Here is a 17,187-nt window from a genome sequence, read left to right as displayed (position 1 = left end):
TTTTAGTTTGGTTTTGTTCCCAGCTGGACTGACCTCATTATCATCTCCTGCTTTGTCTTTCATCAGCAAGATGGTGACGGGTGGGCAAAGGCAGCAAACATTCAGGGGGCACGATGCGTCCGTCCCCCATCCCTCTCGGCAAACAGACACACACACACCAAAAGAAAAGCATTAATGTGCTGTTTACTGGAATCCGGCGCCCTGTAATTGCCAATTTATTTGATAGGCAACCGGATAATGATGGCATTTCACTCCTGCCGCAGAGACTAAACACATGTGTGTTTGATTCGCCCCGTCTCCGTCACACATCCCCTTCTCGCCTCTTCCCTTTGCCCTGGCCTCCAGCCACCCTGCCTAGGGAAACTGTGCCGCCATGCTGGCTTCAAACGTGGTTGAAAGGGGACCCGGGGCTTCGGAGCAAATACAGCAAGCCTGCCAATTTATCCAAGGTTTGGGGTTACCGCTGGCGAGAACAAGGCTGATGCACCATTTGTAGCTTAATGAGCTGGCAGCACATGGGAACAGGAGGAAAGAAGGAGAGGGAGGAGAGAGGGGGAGGAAAAGAGGAAAAGAAGGGGGGAAAGAGAGCAAGATGTCCTGAGTGACCTCTTTTGACCCCAGCTTCCTCTCTGTCAAGCGTAGATCAACATCAGGCTCTGTCTCTCTCGTTTTTTCATCAGTGCAGTGGAAAGGAGTACGAGAGAGAAGACATCATTAGCACACTGCCAAACAGTCTATAACGAGGGCTAGAATTACTCCTCGTAACCCCAACTCAAGCTTTCCCTTCGTTTTTGCTTCACTTTTATGAAAATGGTGTGAGTATGCCATTATGAATATATATATAAACGATAAACATGTCAAAAAATAAATAATCTCCAATAAGGAAATGTACTTGTGCTTTCAGAATGGATGCAATTATGTGGTCACTCATATTTATATTGATTACAGAAATTTGAAATCGCACACCTTAGATGCTAGATGGTCCAATGGGGTTATTTTTCTGAATTGAATTTAACTAAAAATCAAACTGGAAAAAAGTGCAGTCAGATTAAATTGTGTTGTTCACTAAATCTCACCAACAGACCAAATTTTCACTTTTCAAGCAATTCAAGGAATATTTAGCCTCAAAAACGAAAATGTTGTCATCATTTACTCACCCTCATGTTGTTCCAAACCTGTAAACATTTTTTTTTTTAAATGTTGAACACAAAAGAAGATATTTTTGAAGAACCAAACAGTTGTTGGTCTCCACTGACTTCCACAGTAGGGAGAGAATTATAATGGAAGTCAGTGGGGACCATCAACTGTTTGATTACCAGCATTCTTCAAAATATCTTCTTTTATGTTCCACATAAGAAAAAAACTCATAAAGGTTTGGAACGACATGAGGGTGACTAACTGATGACAAGATTTTCATTTTTGGGTGAACTATTCCTTTAAGTGCTCATTCTGATAATGGTCTTTACTTCTAAATATGGCTATGTATGGTTCACTGTATTAATATTTTACACTCTTAAGATGTATGTTGTGTAACTAGGTGACTATCTGTCAAATAAAACTATCTGACTAAATTTAAATTAGACTATCTGTCAAATTTTTTGTTAGTGCAAGTGTCGCTGTTTATGTAATTTTTATGAATTGATAATAATAAAAAAATATCTTCATTAGGCAACTACATTTTTTAAGGCTGTTCTAGTCATTTTGACTATTGATAAATTCTGCACCAGTAGATCAACCCTTGAACAATGTTTACAATCTACAGTGCACCAATCAACATCACACCAGAGGTGTCCTGCTAATGTAGACAGCTTATGAGCGAAAGTCTTGTATCGCAGACATGATGTGTTGATGTAAAGTCATCTGCACGTTATATTAAGAGAGAGAGCGAGTAGCATAATCACTGACGCTGTTTCTGAAATTACAGTCTAACAGAACAATTTCGAATTGATCTGTTCATCTGTGTGGATTTATTTACTCATTCAAACTTCATGCTACAGTGAATAAATGTTTGTGGGAATTTCCTGCATAACTTTGTTATACTCACAGCCCTGTGCCAAAATTTAGGCCCTGCTCTCCATATCTGTTATCTAGTACCTCTATGCTGGTATGAAGTGGCTTTTTTTACGGTGTGATTGTGAATAACCTGCTTCCACCATCCCCTAAGGACTGGGATGTTCTACTTTGAGTGTGACCCTGAGAAACTGCTCAAGCATGAAAGAAAAAAATAAAAGTATCTCCAGCACCTTTCACCACTTCCTGTTTAGAATACTCAAGGGCTTCAAAATATTCTGTAACAGAGAAATGCACTTATCAAACAAATGTGGCACATTAATTTGATGGGAATGCAAATGAGGCTGGGAACAACAGGAAGGTTCAAGTTATTAAGTCATTTGCATCATCCTGGTTTTTTCTTGTTTCCAATGTTTTGTCAGTTAAAGAATATGAAAAAGGAAAAAAAAAAGAATGCCGTTGAACAGACTACACTTTAATCCCCCACAGCCTCACTTTTTTCCATGCCAAATTAAAAAAGTAATAAAATTCTATCAGAGGTGTTCACCTTATTCTATTGCTAATTTTTAAGTTAGAATTGACCATTCGCAAAGAGTTTGATTGACAGGCGATCTGACCTATCATAACTACGAATCCGACCTCTTGTCTGAGAAAAAAAAAAAAAATTGTGTATTGACGTCTTTCCACAGTTGAAATAAAATACATTATGATGTTCATTCATGTTTTTTTCATGCTTTAAGTAAATATGAAAAGACGATCGGTTAACGTGTGCCGCTTGAACTGAGGCACTACAGTTATCTGTAGTAATAATAATAATAATATTTTTTCTTATTTTATTTATAACTAATCAATAATGTGTTCTTTATTTTTAAATTAAATTAAATTTAATTTAATTTTTAACTTGGTTTTTAAAGGATAGTTCAACCAAAAATCTAGCCTGCATCCAGATTAAAACAAATTCCACTTTTGTGATCCACAGAAGAATAACAACATGCGGGTTTGGAACAGTATAAGGTGAGCAGATGATGACAGAATTTTCTTTTTTGGGTGAACTATCCCTTTAAGACTCAAGTTAAAACCCATCACACACAACACATTCTGCATCTATTTGTTGGTTGTTTTTACCTGTCCGATAATCAAACCCTATCTTGCGTTTCATCTCTAACTTGATCTGTTTCCCCCATTCCACTTACATTTCTTCCTTTCCTATCTTCCTTCTCCTGGTCCCCCTCTCATGCTTTATCTCTTCGTTCTTCTCTCTCTTCCCTGACGAGGGGCTGCAGGTATCATTTCAATTTCTGATGTCAACATCAAATTACTTATTTCATTTCATGCCTGGCCAAGCATCCTATAGCTACACGCAGGAGCGGTCGCGCTCAACTCGTTCTGCCGTGTCTGTTCCGACGACTTGCCTCGCCCTCCAGCTGACAGCTCTAATTATGCCCGATATCTGATAGCGCCAGTACACACTCACAGACTCACATCTCCACTGCGGGAGCCAAGGCTTGAGGTCTGAGGAGGGCCTGCGCCAGACTGACTGAGCTTCCACACGAGCCTGTGTATAAGATCCATAAACAAGACTTTCAGTGCAATGTAAACTGTGTATGCTGCCTTTACATGGTCGAATGCTGCTTCAAGAGGGTTATATATGACTGTATGTGTGTAGAGTGTGTGATAGTACAATTCTGATAAGCCGATAATTATTGTCATAATGCAAAGTTTGACAAATGGATAAAAACCTTTAATCTAATCTATGTATATATACAGATTGAACGCAATGCTAACACACAAATGGCAGATAAAATAATCTCAGTTTCATATTTCAATATTGACATTAAATTGACTTTAAATACATGCTTTGTGTTTTTACGGTACATCACTGATGTCCAAGCAAGGACCCTGGTACATTTTTCACCATCTTACTTCCTGTCGTCTCCACTTCTAAGGTGTATAAGCACAGTCGCGTTTCAGGCCGAGTCTCCACTGAAGCTGCCAGCTGAGTAAATAGGATGTTCTTATCACCAACTGAGCACAAACACATAGCAGAGCCTGTAGGCCTGAGGGTGCAGACAGCCTCCGCGCTCCTCTACCTCACACCCTGACAACACAAGCACACACACCGAGCTCAAGAAGAGCTCGGCTCTTAAAACACTCCTATTGTTCCTGTTGGCACAGGGCCTTGTCAGTTTAGACCAATGGAGTGGATAAGAGAAACTATAAAACGCTGTTTAAATATTGAACATCGTTGAGAATTAGGCAGATAAGAAAAGCCTCCAAATGAATGATAATGATCAGGTGTCAAGCCAGTTATTGTAGGGGAACAGGCCAACCTTAACTCAGGTGTTAACAATATATTTTATGGTAGCTCAAACATTTAAGCAAACGTCTACACTAAATGCCAGTTGTGATAAATTCTGCATATTATTTGTGACCATTATAAATGCAGCGTTCTCACAACTCAAAGGAACAATTTGCTAACAAATCAGACCTCATTGTGGCCTCAATTTTACTCTACACAAGAGCAGATGGAGTATTCTAAAGCAGAGCTTAACTCATATAAATATATATATATATATATATATATATATATATATATATATATATATATATATATATATATGCATAATAGAAATTCCAGGCATGGAAAGCACATTTCCAAAAAATAATCATTACATAAAAAAGCACTAAATGTAGTTTTTTGTTAGTATGGCGAATGATGCGCAGATTTGATTGGACTCACGTCTGTCAGTCTATCTCTAGAGCTGCTCCGGATGGAGGGTTTGGATTCTCCACTCACGCTCTCGCTATCGCTGTCTTTACAGTTGTTCTGGCCCGGCTTCAGCTGGAAAACACAAAGACACCCCAACATTTTTTTTAAAAAACAACAGTCAGATGCAGTAAGAAGAAAAAAGACACTAAAAGATGTTAAACATACTGTTACTAAAGCGTAGGCCAGAGAATAAACAATACTGAAGATCTCTGGATCAGAATACAATAATCTATTAAAGCTATGTAACTAAATAGATTACATTTGGATAGAGCCCAGACCACAAAACCGATGGAAGCAGCTCAGTTAAAAAGGCTATTGGATATACTGTACTGGATATGGAGTACTGTTCAAAAGTTTGGAATCTGTTATGCTCACCAAAGCTGCATTTATTTGATAAAAAAAAATGAAAAACAGTAATATTGTGAAACGTTATTACAATTAATTTTAATGTATTTTAAAAGGCCTAACTGATTCCTGTGATGGCAAAGCTCAATTTTCAGCTGCAATAGACTTAAGTAAGGTTAGACAATATACTGAATTTAGCTCAGATAAAAATGAAGCTGTGAAGGATAGATGTAGAGTTTTTACAATACCACACACTGTATAAAGGTTCTATATCATGTAATTTTCCATGACTCACAACTTTTAAAACTGTTTTATGGAGGTTTTTTTTTTTTTGGTCTACTTATTTTCAGAAAGATGTTTCATCGGTACAATTCACTGAACACACTTTGTTAGAAAGCCTAGTTAGAAAATCTTTTGTAACATTATAAATGTTTTTACTGTTACTTTTTTAATAAATTGAATGAGTACAAAAAAAAGGCAAAAAAATATTATTGCTCTTACTATGTAAATTAGCTGCCAACTGCCACATTCTGCTGCTGTGTAAATATAGCCATTAAGATGAGCGATCATATGGGAGAACTGAAGCTGGTTCGGATCCAGACATCTCTAGATTCTGTCACCATCATTCAGGTAATTTCATCACTACAAATACATCAGCCAAAGCTTCAAAATTAATAAATGATAAACAACTAAATCTAACATATGTTTCGGCACTGAGAATAGGACGCCAAATCCATTAATGTTGATTTAATGTATTTCGTTTTACCAATACAATAAGTTTCATATGCTAGACCTTTGGTACAGAGAGTAATGCACAGCTCCTGACATATAAGGAACTGCTTTGTTCTTGGGAAAGTGATTTCCTCCACTGTTCTATAAAATAACTACAAATAATAATATTAATAATTAAATGAATCTTTATTAAGAAATGAATCACAAAGAAACGCTTTTTCTGTGGCATCATCAACCTGTTTGGCATTGGCCACCATTATCCATATGATTTCAGCCACTGAGGACTGACTTCATATCAAACTTTTGAGAAAGATAAATAAAATCCAACCGAACCACTTCAAAAGCCGTTTTCCATTCGGTAAGCCACTCTCCCCATGCAAGAACCAGAGATTCACAGCAGGTGTCCTTCAGCAGACTAGAAATCATAAAGAACAAGAGCACAGCGCAGAGGAGAAGGACGAGGGGGAAAACGGGAGGAGGACATGAAATCCAAAAACATCTGAGCCCCAGTAAAGTCTGGAGAACAATGCCATACTCCCGGGACCCGGCAACTGTCGTCAAGGTCTACGATTTACGTCTTCTGAAGGTTCGCCATTCAGACGGCTGTTTCCGCACCCCTCGCCCTGCCTAAACCGCCTTCATCTCTCAGCACATAAAAAGCCTGTTTTATGAGTCGAGATGAGCAGTAAATGACTGCAGTGTCACTTAATTGAAAAAGCAGAGTAGGCCACGGCGCACTGGGGGGTTGTTTACCGAGATGGAGAGATAGATCGGTCCGCTCATTTCTTTTCCTATCTTTCCCTCCCAGACATTCCCTCTCTTTCTCTGTCTCACTCGCTCTTTCATACTTCCTCATCACATAGGAGAATAAAAACAGATTCTTTGCGATAGTTCCTGACAAAGGCGGCGGGACGGGAGGAGGGAATAAGATGAGGGTCGGAGAATATCTCTTTTCACTGGTGCAGGCTGTGGGTTGTTAGAGGCGCACAGGCGGGATAAGGGACTGCGGGGAAGAGGGCCCTTGAGTAAAGCACATAATTAAAATGAAACTGTTCCTTTTCTGTAGCCATTAGCTATGTGAAAGGATCTCTCTCAGAGGGAGAGCTCACTGACTCCAGGCAGAGACGCTTGCTTCTACCAGCAGGCCACCGTGATAAGAGGCCCGCACTGCTCAGAGAGAGAGCGAGAGAGTTGGCAATGACAAAATGGAGGACAAGCAACTGTAAAATCTTAAGTTAGACAACTCATCTAGGTGCATTTTTATGTGTGTGTGTCTCTGCACTAAATGACTGCTTTTCTTATACGCATCTACATCTCATTTTGAATAAGCTGACTCATTAACTTCATCTAAACTTCCACCTCAAGGGAAGTGCATCACCCAGTCAAGGTCAAATACTGCTCTGTCTTCAATTAAACTTCATAAAGCATCTCAGATGAGAGACACGTCACCAAATGAGAAAAGCAGACAGCGGGGATGGTTAGGTATAAACCAGTCAATCAGCACTTATTAAATTTGGCTGATAATGCTCTGAAACCTTCTTTGAATCACTTGGTGGACTCTGTGAGACAGAGCGCATGTAAAAATGTGGTTCATAATTTAAATTTCATATAACTCCATGTAACGGCATTAACAGCACCACAGGTTTTCATGTTTTCACACTTTTTCCCTCAACTTCAATTGGCATTCTGCTCATTTAAGCTCCAGAGAAACACATAAAAGAGAAAATAATATTACCAGCATTCCTACAAAAAATAAAAATAAATAAAAGAAAGAAAGGGCAACATACAATTAAATAAACTAATTGAATAATAAATTATTAAATAAAATAATAAAAACAAAATAAATAACAATCTAATCAAATAAACAAGGATAAATATGAATGTAACTGTAAAATTTCATTCTCATTTAATTTCTCATTAACTTAATATTAGCTCATAAGCTAATATTATAACATTTTGTGTAAGCCTGTTTGTTTTCATTAGACTTATTAAAAACATTTAATTTACAGTGAGTATTTTTCTCAACACAAACTTGGAAACAGCTGGTATTACTTTTCAATAAGTGACTGTGGGTAGAGAGCTTATACTGGTTAAGAGCTCCAGATAAACATTAAATAAACAGGTTTTAGATCAGTATTGGCCAATTCAGGTGACAAGAAACTGGTAATAGATACTGGCTGTAAATATCCTGCGCATTTATCGTAAAGTCATTCATTATATGGCATTATATGTTAGCCTGTTCAACATTTAGGTGAATACTTCAAAAAAACAAAAAATAGTTTGAAGTAAAAAGTTTTTTTTTTTAATGATTTTACATGATGCAGGACATTACATCAAGTTTCATACTCAGCATTAGAAACGACACTAAATAATAATGACTACCAGGAAGCAGTTGTGCTATTCTGTATATCATGCAAATGTCTATGTAAAAAGATGTTGTATATTATTTACTCTGAAATGAGTTTAAAGCCAAATATTAACAGAGCTATCAAACTCAGATAGTACATCTACCTTTAACCAGTTAGGCAGGTACACCTTTTACTAGGATTACAAGAATTGCAAAGCAATGAAGGGATTTGTTTTTAGTTTCCCCCATTCCATTCCACTTAATGCCTCTTAAACAGCCTTTGAAAAATTAACTTGGAAGTGCTTTTTCCTGAAGGCATGCGGGTCATTTCTCATGGGTTCTCGGAGTAATTTGTGAAGAGATTTGATTAATAGAGGCGTTAAAGAAAAAAGTGCAATGTGGGTAGCCACGATAAATTACCATCATCAAAAAGTTCAGTGCAGATCGGGTTTCCACCCCCATAAATCAGAAAGCTCAACCAGTTCTGTCTATAAACCTCTATGTCCACACATCGTCCATTACTCCACGTTTAAGGTTTAACAGGGTATCTCGCTAACTCTAAAATTAGTCTGAAGTCTAGACGCATTAAGTATGATATCTATTGTGTTCATTTTTATTGCTCCCATGCTCTTTCTGGCACTACTCTGCTCGGTTTCGGCATATGATCGTTACCTATTGCTGCTCGCTAGATTAACTGTCATAACAAACTTAATGCAGTTTCTTGTAAAAATTATCTTTCTTTGGAAAGCAAGCATCTCCCATATGTATGTGCATGCGAGCGTGTACATAAAAGCGTTGTTTATGAGTGCGTATGTGTGCAGAAGGGCGTCTGTGGGTTTTCACAGTCTTTCTTGCGCAATCATAATGACATTAATGAAGACTGACAGCTCCACCAGGTTGCACCATAAGGATTAACTCCTTTAACAACCCTGAGAGCAGAGCCTGAGTAAAGATTCCCCCTCCAGGAAGATAATAAACAGATGGTTTTCATATTCCAGCAACTAATTCCTCAACAATTAAAAACACAGTAAGACATTAGCATCTAATGAAACATTTAAACTACCAGTAAGTGCATCTGCCATTAATTTCAACACAGTAAGTTTTTGTTTTGCCTCAATCTGTTCCCTGTTAGGGCTGATTTCTCCCTCCCCCGTCTGCGTTTACTGAAGTATAGAATTAACAACTGTTTTCAATAAGCAGTCAGCATGATTCCCTGGCACAAAAGCCTCCACACTATTAAAGATTAATTTATGCTGCCAAGGCTTTGATGTGAGGCAGTAATGGAAAGAGCTTCTCGTTTTGCCTTCCCCATAAAAAGGTCAAAGAGACCTGTACGCGTTAACATGGCTCTTGCGACCGCCCGCAAAAAGAAAGTCAGTCGTCAACGGTTGTTTTATAGATAGCACCGTTTTATATCGCTGTAATCACATTGCACTTAGCGAGAAAACGAAGGCAATTTGTTTCCAATGTTGCAAGAGGAGACCAAGCATAACAGCTTATGACTGCATTACATTGATAGAAAGTCGCATTAATTCACACCAGTGCTTCGCGAACAAGTTCTGCTATACAACAAGACTTTTTATTTGAATTTACTGCGATTTTGCCCTGGCGCCCGTACCGAAGCCACACATCCATTATGAGCGCCGGTACGACAGTCCATAAGCCTAAATGTATTTTATAGGGACTGTCTCAAAGAAACAGAGCACAATAGCTTGGAGTTTCCATATAACAGACAGTTTTAATGGCTCTTTAAATGTGAAAGTGGGAACGGCGGATTTCAATGGCACTCCTGGAGAATGGTGCCTTAATCTGAAATAATACTGACATATATTAAGAGCTAGTTTGTAAAAGCAATATTAGTTTATACAGAGATGGAAGCACTTGCAAAGAGGAAAATGGTGCAGCTCAAGGCGAGAGCGTAGATGAGCATCCATTCAAAGTGTGATGCGACAAGGAGATGGCATTTTGCTAAGCATATTCGAGAGAAAAGAACGCACTGGAAGAACAAAACAGTGCAGTTTTGGTAGAAATTCACTGACGGTTCCTCAGAGGTGGAAACAAAGCTTGAGTAATGGGCTAAGCATCCTTTGAAATCCTCTGACTAGACTCTTAAAATGGCTTTTGAAGCTTTTATAGGATTATCATTAGCACATGTAGTCAATTATTTCCTTTGCCCACTTGCTGAAAAGTGCTTGCCGGTGTTATGATAAAATTTTACAAGTCTATTGAACTATTCCCACAGGCTCGGCCCACAACCAGATGCAGTCAAACACAAAGCCTGACTCCACCGCATTGGCCTTTTAAACGGCGCCGTTCGCAAACCCCAATACCCTTTTCATCTAAACCCCTGCTTTGAAAAGCTCGGCTGACCCTTCGCTTCCAGTGGAAGCCCATGGGATTTTGTTGCTATTGGCTTCTGTTCTTCCTTAGTTACGCACTACAGCAGCTGTGGAGCTCGACAGTAATAAAACCTGGAACAATTTACCAGCTTTTATTGTTCTTCTGTGGCGTTTCAGCACAGCTAACCTGTCCTCCAAGGAGCTGAAAGAGAGAGTGAGAATCCCACTAGAGCGCCAATGAAAGAGGATCTCATTTACCTAAAAGTGCTTATAAATTTTTAATTTGCTTTAACAAGTAAATTAACAAGTCCCTCATTCGGGAAGTTTTATGGCTGCCTGCCACCGAGGGACAGCCATGAAAGTTTTATAGATAATCCACTAGTGTGCTAGGCTGCTTATAATAAATTGTCTGTTTCCTGCTGCAGAGTCAAATCCCTCAGTTTCCAATGACTACACTTTAAATATCTCCCTCTCTGCTTTCTTTTCAGCACGATATAACACCTGTTTTAACACTGGAGCAGACGGCGGCCCGTAGAGGGAGAATTATCCCATTTCTTGTGGAGGTGAGGAGGGTCTGGTCTATATGAGTCAGTGTTGGCTTACATTCAGGAGACTCAAGCCTCCATATTCAAACAAATCTCTGTGATGGCTGACAAGGGATAGTTACCCAAAAATGAAAATTCACCCTCATGTCATTTTCAAATCTGTATGACTTGCATTAATCTGAGCAAAACAAAAGAAGATATTTTGAAGATTGTTTCTAAAGAATTAAATATCTAATATCAAATGAGATATCCAAACCGCTTGAATGGATGAATAAAAATATATTGTGAAATCATCAATCATCAAAATCATTAATCAGTTTGGTTTACCAATCAGCTGTGAAGTAATAAATGCAACACTTACATCATGTAAGAAAGAAAAAAAAAAACACTGATATGCAATATGGTGAGTGTGATAATCAAACAGAAAAGGCGTTTCAATAAATGTATGCACTGCATGTGAAGTGTGGCAACTTGTGATCCATACAAACTCATCTTTACATCTACTTTGAGTTTCGGTTGCTTATTACATGCATGCAGAAATATAACATGTGCCAACCATCTTCCCACCCAAACTCCCTGCAGATTTCCGCCAAAATAAAGATGTGATGGTTTGATGTTTGAAAATATAAAAATTAAGACAATTTACACTTATTTTAACAATTTACAATTAATGTACTATTTACACTTTATTTTGTAAAATTATTATTGTTAATTTAATATTTATATAAATCTTTATTTTAGGGCTGTCAGTAATATATATTATATAGTAAAATATTTCAATGCATTTAATGCACTGGCCCCACCCCCAGACCTGTACATCATCCCACATTTCATACAGTTGACTGTTGACAAACATGATGCAGGGCAATAACTTCATAAAAGTAGTTATGCACTAAAATTCAAGATATTGGGGTAAAAATGCCCCGTATGAGTTTGTCTCATACTGATATCATACGATCACACCAGCAGTGAGAGCAATATCACATGAGTGCAAATGTGATTTTTATACAGTTCCGTAAAGAAGAAATTAATGTTGTGCTATATTTTAAACACAATATTCTTTGTTTTTGTTCAATTTTGCCAACAAAAATATTACTTAAAAAGCCACAGCAGAACTGCTGTGTATTTCCGAGCAACACATGGGTGTTTAGTTCCTGAATGAATCTGGGTTTTGAAGAATTGTGTGAACCAATGATTCAGTAGCCCATTCTAAAGAGCCATTTATTTAATTCCTGAATGAATCAGCCATTTGAACGAATCTTGAAGGCATTTACCGCCACCTGCTGGTAGGTTTAGTTTCTTCTTTAGAGTGTCATTTAAATAATTAATAATAATAATAATTTAAAAAAACTCACCCTCATGTTGTTTCAAACCTGAATGACTTACTTTCTTTTGCACAACACAAAAGAAGATATTTTGAATACTGTTGGTAACTAAGCTGTTTTGGTCACTAGTGACTTTCATTGCATAAACAAAAAATGTATCTCAAATGATCTTCTTTTATGTTCCATACATTATGTTTATTGTATATATAGTATGTTGATTGTAGCCTAAACATTTAACACAATAATAGCTTTAAATGATTTTTGGGGGGTACTTTCACAGCCAAATTTAGTTTGTTATAATTAATTAGATTCATTAATCGCAGCACCCTGTAGTTAATTAGATTAAAAATTTTAATCGACTGACAGCCCTACTTCATATATATATATTTTTTTTTTCTCTGTGAAATATTACAATAGTATTTTTGTTAAATATTTTTTTTATAATGCTTTTTTTTGTCAACAAATAGCATATACAATGCATATCCCACTGTATAACAAAAAACATTTCACATGCCTCAACAAAAAGGAACAAGGAAAAATAGAAGAAAAAAGGAGAGAGGGTACATAAGCATCAGTTTACAGACAAATACTGTATATATTATACATATTTACATTTTTCATAGGATATTACAATGCAGTTTTTTTTATATATATATTTGTTAAATATTTTTAATTTGTATAATTATTATTTTATAGTAATACTGTTATATAATTCACAAAATATTTGCCTAAAAACAAACATACAGTTAAAAGTTAAAAAAACAAACAAAAAAAACACCTTCGCCGGGAGATTGATTGACAGGTAATCTGACTAATCATAACACCGAATCTGCCATTTTGTCCAATAAACAAACCAGACAGGAGAATAGATTAATGTCGATGGACTTAAAACAAGATAACTTCTGATGTTCATTCATGTTTATTTCATGTTATAACTAGTAAATTGGAAGAGATGATTGGTTCACGTGCTGCTTGAACTGAGGCGATACAGCGATCTGTCATGAGACATTAAAAGTGCCACAAAATGGTTTTAATTTCTTAAAAGAAATTACCAAATTTGAAAGCTGAGACTTTGTTTCATTGCAAATTGACTCTGTCTGGTTTGTTTGTCAGACAAAATGGCAGATTCGGCATTGTAATTAGTCAGATCACCTATCAGTCAAACTCCCTGCAAAGGGTTAATTGCAATTTATTTAGAAAGAGGAATCACAATTCGATTTCTTTTGCCCATACTTTCCTGGCCTATTGGTGTATATAGGTCAGAAAACACAGAGCTCTTGACTCTGTTCCCAATTAGTGAATTAAAAGGCCCTGCATGAGCTTCCTGGATCTCCATCTGAGCGTTCTGGTTTTCTGGCAGCCGGCAGTAGTTGGATACCACTGTGAGCAGTTAACCTGAGTGAGCTTACCCTAAAGACAAAAGCGCTTGACAGAAGGATGCAGAGGCCATCATAGCTGGTGCGGCACAGCTGCAAATGTTCCGTCATTGCTTGGACAGCAACTGTGTCACCCCGCCAACCCACGCGGCCCTGCTATGACCTCCTCAGCTCTGAGGGCCGGAGCTCTTAACCGCCGCTGACAAGCTGCCTGTATCGCATCCGATCTAAAGTAGCAGCCTGTCAACAGGGATCAGGGCTCGGGTCAGGCTAAAAGGCCTGCGCAGCTGTTTATTTAGGCTAACGTTACGCCTGAGTACGTACTGCGGCGCTCGCACATTGTTACGATGACCCTGTCCTCGTAAATACTCTGGGTTATATTTGCCGCCTTTCTACATCAGTGCTACATTCCCCCAAAGTCTCAATTTTGTAGGTGACATCACATCCTAAACGTCAGCCGAAACAATTTTGCGGGAATGTTGCAGCTTTCATCAGCGTCTCCCATTCACCAAGGTGCGACTGCCTTGGAAACGCTCCGGGCCCCCCCTCTTCGCGGTCGGTAAGCTCAAGTGACACGCAACAACCTTCGGTGACCTTGTCAGGCGCTGCTGTCGTGACAGCAGAAGGGATCTTAACTGACGATTACTATTATCTTTAACCTGCCTTTCATTCCACCTGTGTGGGAATGCAGAGCTTTTAAGAAGCAAAAGAGAGTCGGCGTCTCACAGCAGAGGCCTGAGGGTAAATGAACCTTGAAGGAAGGAAGAAAAAGAGAGGTAGAGGTGGACAGGGAGTAAAAACAGTACAGAGTGCAGTTTAAACCTCATAACTCACACAAAGAGCAGCGTTTACTCACTTCAGCCATTGCCTCGAGGACAAACCCGAGGACGCATTTATATGGATATAAAACTTAGTGATGTACAATGACATTACAGACAAATCAATATGCTTTTAACATCCATCCTCTGCTTGTGCTCAGCACTACTCCAGTTCCACTCCTACAAATGGCTCTATAATGTGATGCTCCTGCATACTGATATATGGGGACAATTCCCAGATTTAATAATGAACTGAAGAGCAGAGGAGGGAAGTGGAATATTATGAGCGACCGGAGACTTCAATTCTCTTAGATCATATCTGAACAGCTAGTTATGGTGCTCAGAATGACAATAAAAGATGAGGTCGTCAGACTGTGAACACCACACGTATACTGGACACACACATCAAGAAATCGGTTTGACTGACCCTACTGGAGGGGAAGTATTGTGGAAGTATTTACATAAAATGGGTTTTTTACCATGAAAACTGAATGCCAACTAAAAAAGAAAAATGTCAGCACACTAATTAAAAGCACAAGCACAAATATCAAAACGTAAAAATAAAATAAATAAATAAATGGTCAAATTTATAAACAAAGATAAAATAAGAAAATAGGAGTTAATAAATAATAATAATAAATTTATAAAGTAAGAAAAAGATAAAATGGTAAAATAAAAATAAGTAATTAAAGAAAATAAATATACAAATAATAAATACATGAAATAAGAAAAAATAAATAGTAAAATAAAAAAGGATAAAATAGATTAACAAGAAAATAAAAATAAAAATTAAAAAATAAAAGTTAGAAAAGTTGGTAAATATAAACCAAGTAGGTAAAACACTAAAATATCCATACAAATGGGGCACAATGCACTGTATTACTTAGAATGAATTTAAAAAAAATTCCCCAGGTGTTTTACCTGGATTTTGAATTTTGCACTTTTTATGGCAAAAAGAGGTAGTAAGGGCATCGTTAAAAAGTATTCTCGTAGCTTCAAACAATTACAGTTGAACCACTGATGTCACATGGGCTATTTTAACGATGTCCTTACTACCTTTCTATGCCTTGAACGTGGTAGTTAAATTCCTGTCTACGCAGGGTCAGAATTTCGGATTTCATCAAAAATATTTTAATTTGTGTTCCGAAGATGAACGAAGGTCTTATGGGTTTGAAACAACATGAGGGTGAGTAATTAATGACACAATTTTTATTTAATTAAATTTTTTAATGGAAAGACACTAAAATGATAAATACAACTTGGCTGATATGAAGCAAGTGAACCGGGTTTTGGAAGCCAAATAGATATTTCCCAGAATGCAGCAGATGCAGAGAGGGCAGGCCGTCACAGAGAAGCCAGAGAATTTAAGCTAGCAGGCCAAGTGCTTATCACTACATAACATTTCATCAAAGAAATTTGTGTGCAATTAATTACATTCCCAGGCCTCCGCGATCCGGCCGTAGTTGTTACTCGGCTATCGGCTTTCAGGGCTCGCCATCTCACTAAGCCTCGCTCACAGTGCCAAGCTACATCCCCCAACACCAGCCAGCCTCAATAAAAGAGAAGGAAAAAAAATCTCCTCTCTTCTCAGCTTGCAGGGGCTCTCATTCCTCTTTTTTATTGCCATTTATTTTCCTCTAGGAATTCACTGCCAGTATATTGGCAAGCCTTCCAGTAGATGGAAGCAATGAAATTTAGCACGGACACTTAACACCGGGTCAAGCCATGCGCACGGCTCATGTGTGGCAGTAATATGATAAACAGGGGTATCTAGTGAGGTTGAGGCCGCTTTTATTTTTTGTCCATCTATGATGAAAGTGACAAGGAGAATGTGCGGCACTGATGTGGAATGCTGTTTATTAGGCGCTTTCTATATTTATACATTCCTTATGGCCATGGATGTAAACAGGTCAGGACCGGAGTGTCACCTAACAGCCTATACAGACGTGCAGAAATCTCTAACTGAGGATTAACGTGCTAAACAAACCAATGGAAATGGCTAATGGAGAGTTTAAGTGTTTCCACTCCATTATCACACAGACAACAAACAGAACATAACACAGCTTGAAACAAAATGGTGAATTATTACACAAGTCATGCTGTGTCAAAGCATCTTGCTTCCTGCTGGAGCCATGGCCTAGTTTGTTCGAATCCAGATCCTTATTTATTTCCCTCTATCATTTCTTGCCATCTCTCTAATATAATATAAAGAGATTTGTGTCTGCTCTTACTATTTAAAAATATTGTCTGTTTAGGTCTAAACTCTTATAACCCCTGCAGTTCTATTTGACTGACACAATAACATTCACATATATAATCATAGTGCAATAAAACTAGATAAAAGCCACTAGCCTGATAATAAATGTGGGTATGTGCTGTGTAAAAGCACAGGTTAAGTGCATAAACCACTGATATGAACCCATAAAACATATTCATACTGTTAGCGGAAATGCTGCTATGATACTTGGCAAAACAAAGCCATTCTGTAATTTCAGATGTATTGTAAAGACAATATTAAGCAATTCCCAACACATTTAACTTCTGACACATTACAGCTTTCCAAATGAAAGAATGTTTAGT

At 37.8% G+C, this 17,187-nt stretch overlaps 1 protein-coding gene across 1 annotated transcript in view; it reads right to left on the bottom strand.

Annotated features, from left to right (window-relative positions):
• LOC306864506 (autism susceptibility gene 2 protein homolog) overlaps nt 1-17,187 on the bottom strand; it is a 390,386-nt gene that overhangs the window by 238,489 nt on the left and 134,710 nt on the right. The window contains exon 4 of the mRNA XM_079408550.1: nt 4,751-4,852. Coding sequence (XP_079264676.1) covers nt 4,751-4,852 — 102 coding nt within the window. The remainder of the gene's footprint in view (nt 1-4,750; nt 4,853-17,187) is intronic.

Source organism: Barbus barbus (assembly GCF_936440315.1).
Source record: "Barbus barbus genome assembly, chromosome: 45".
Lineage (NCBI taxonomy): Eukaryota > Metazoa > Chordata > Actinopteri > Cypriniformes > Cyprinidae > Barbus > Barbus barbus.
Note: the sequence above shows the minus strand (reverse complement) of the source record. Positions and strands in the feature narration are given on the sequence as shown.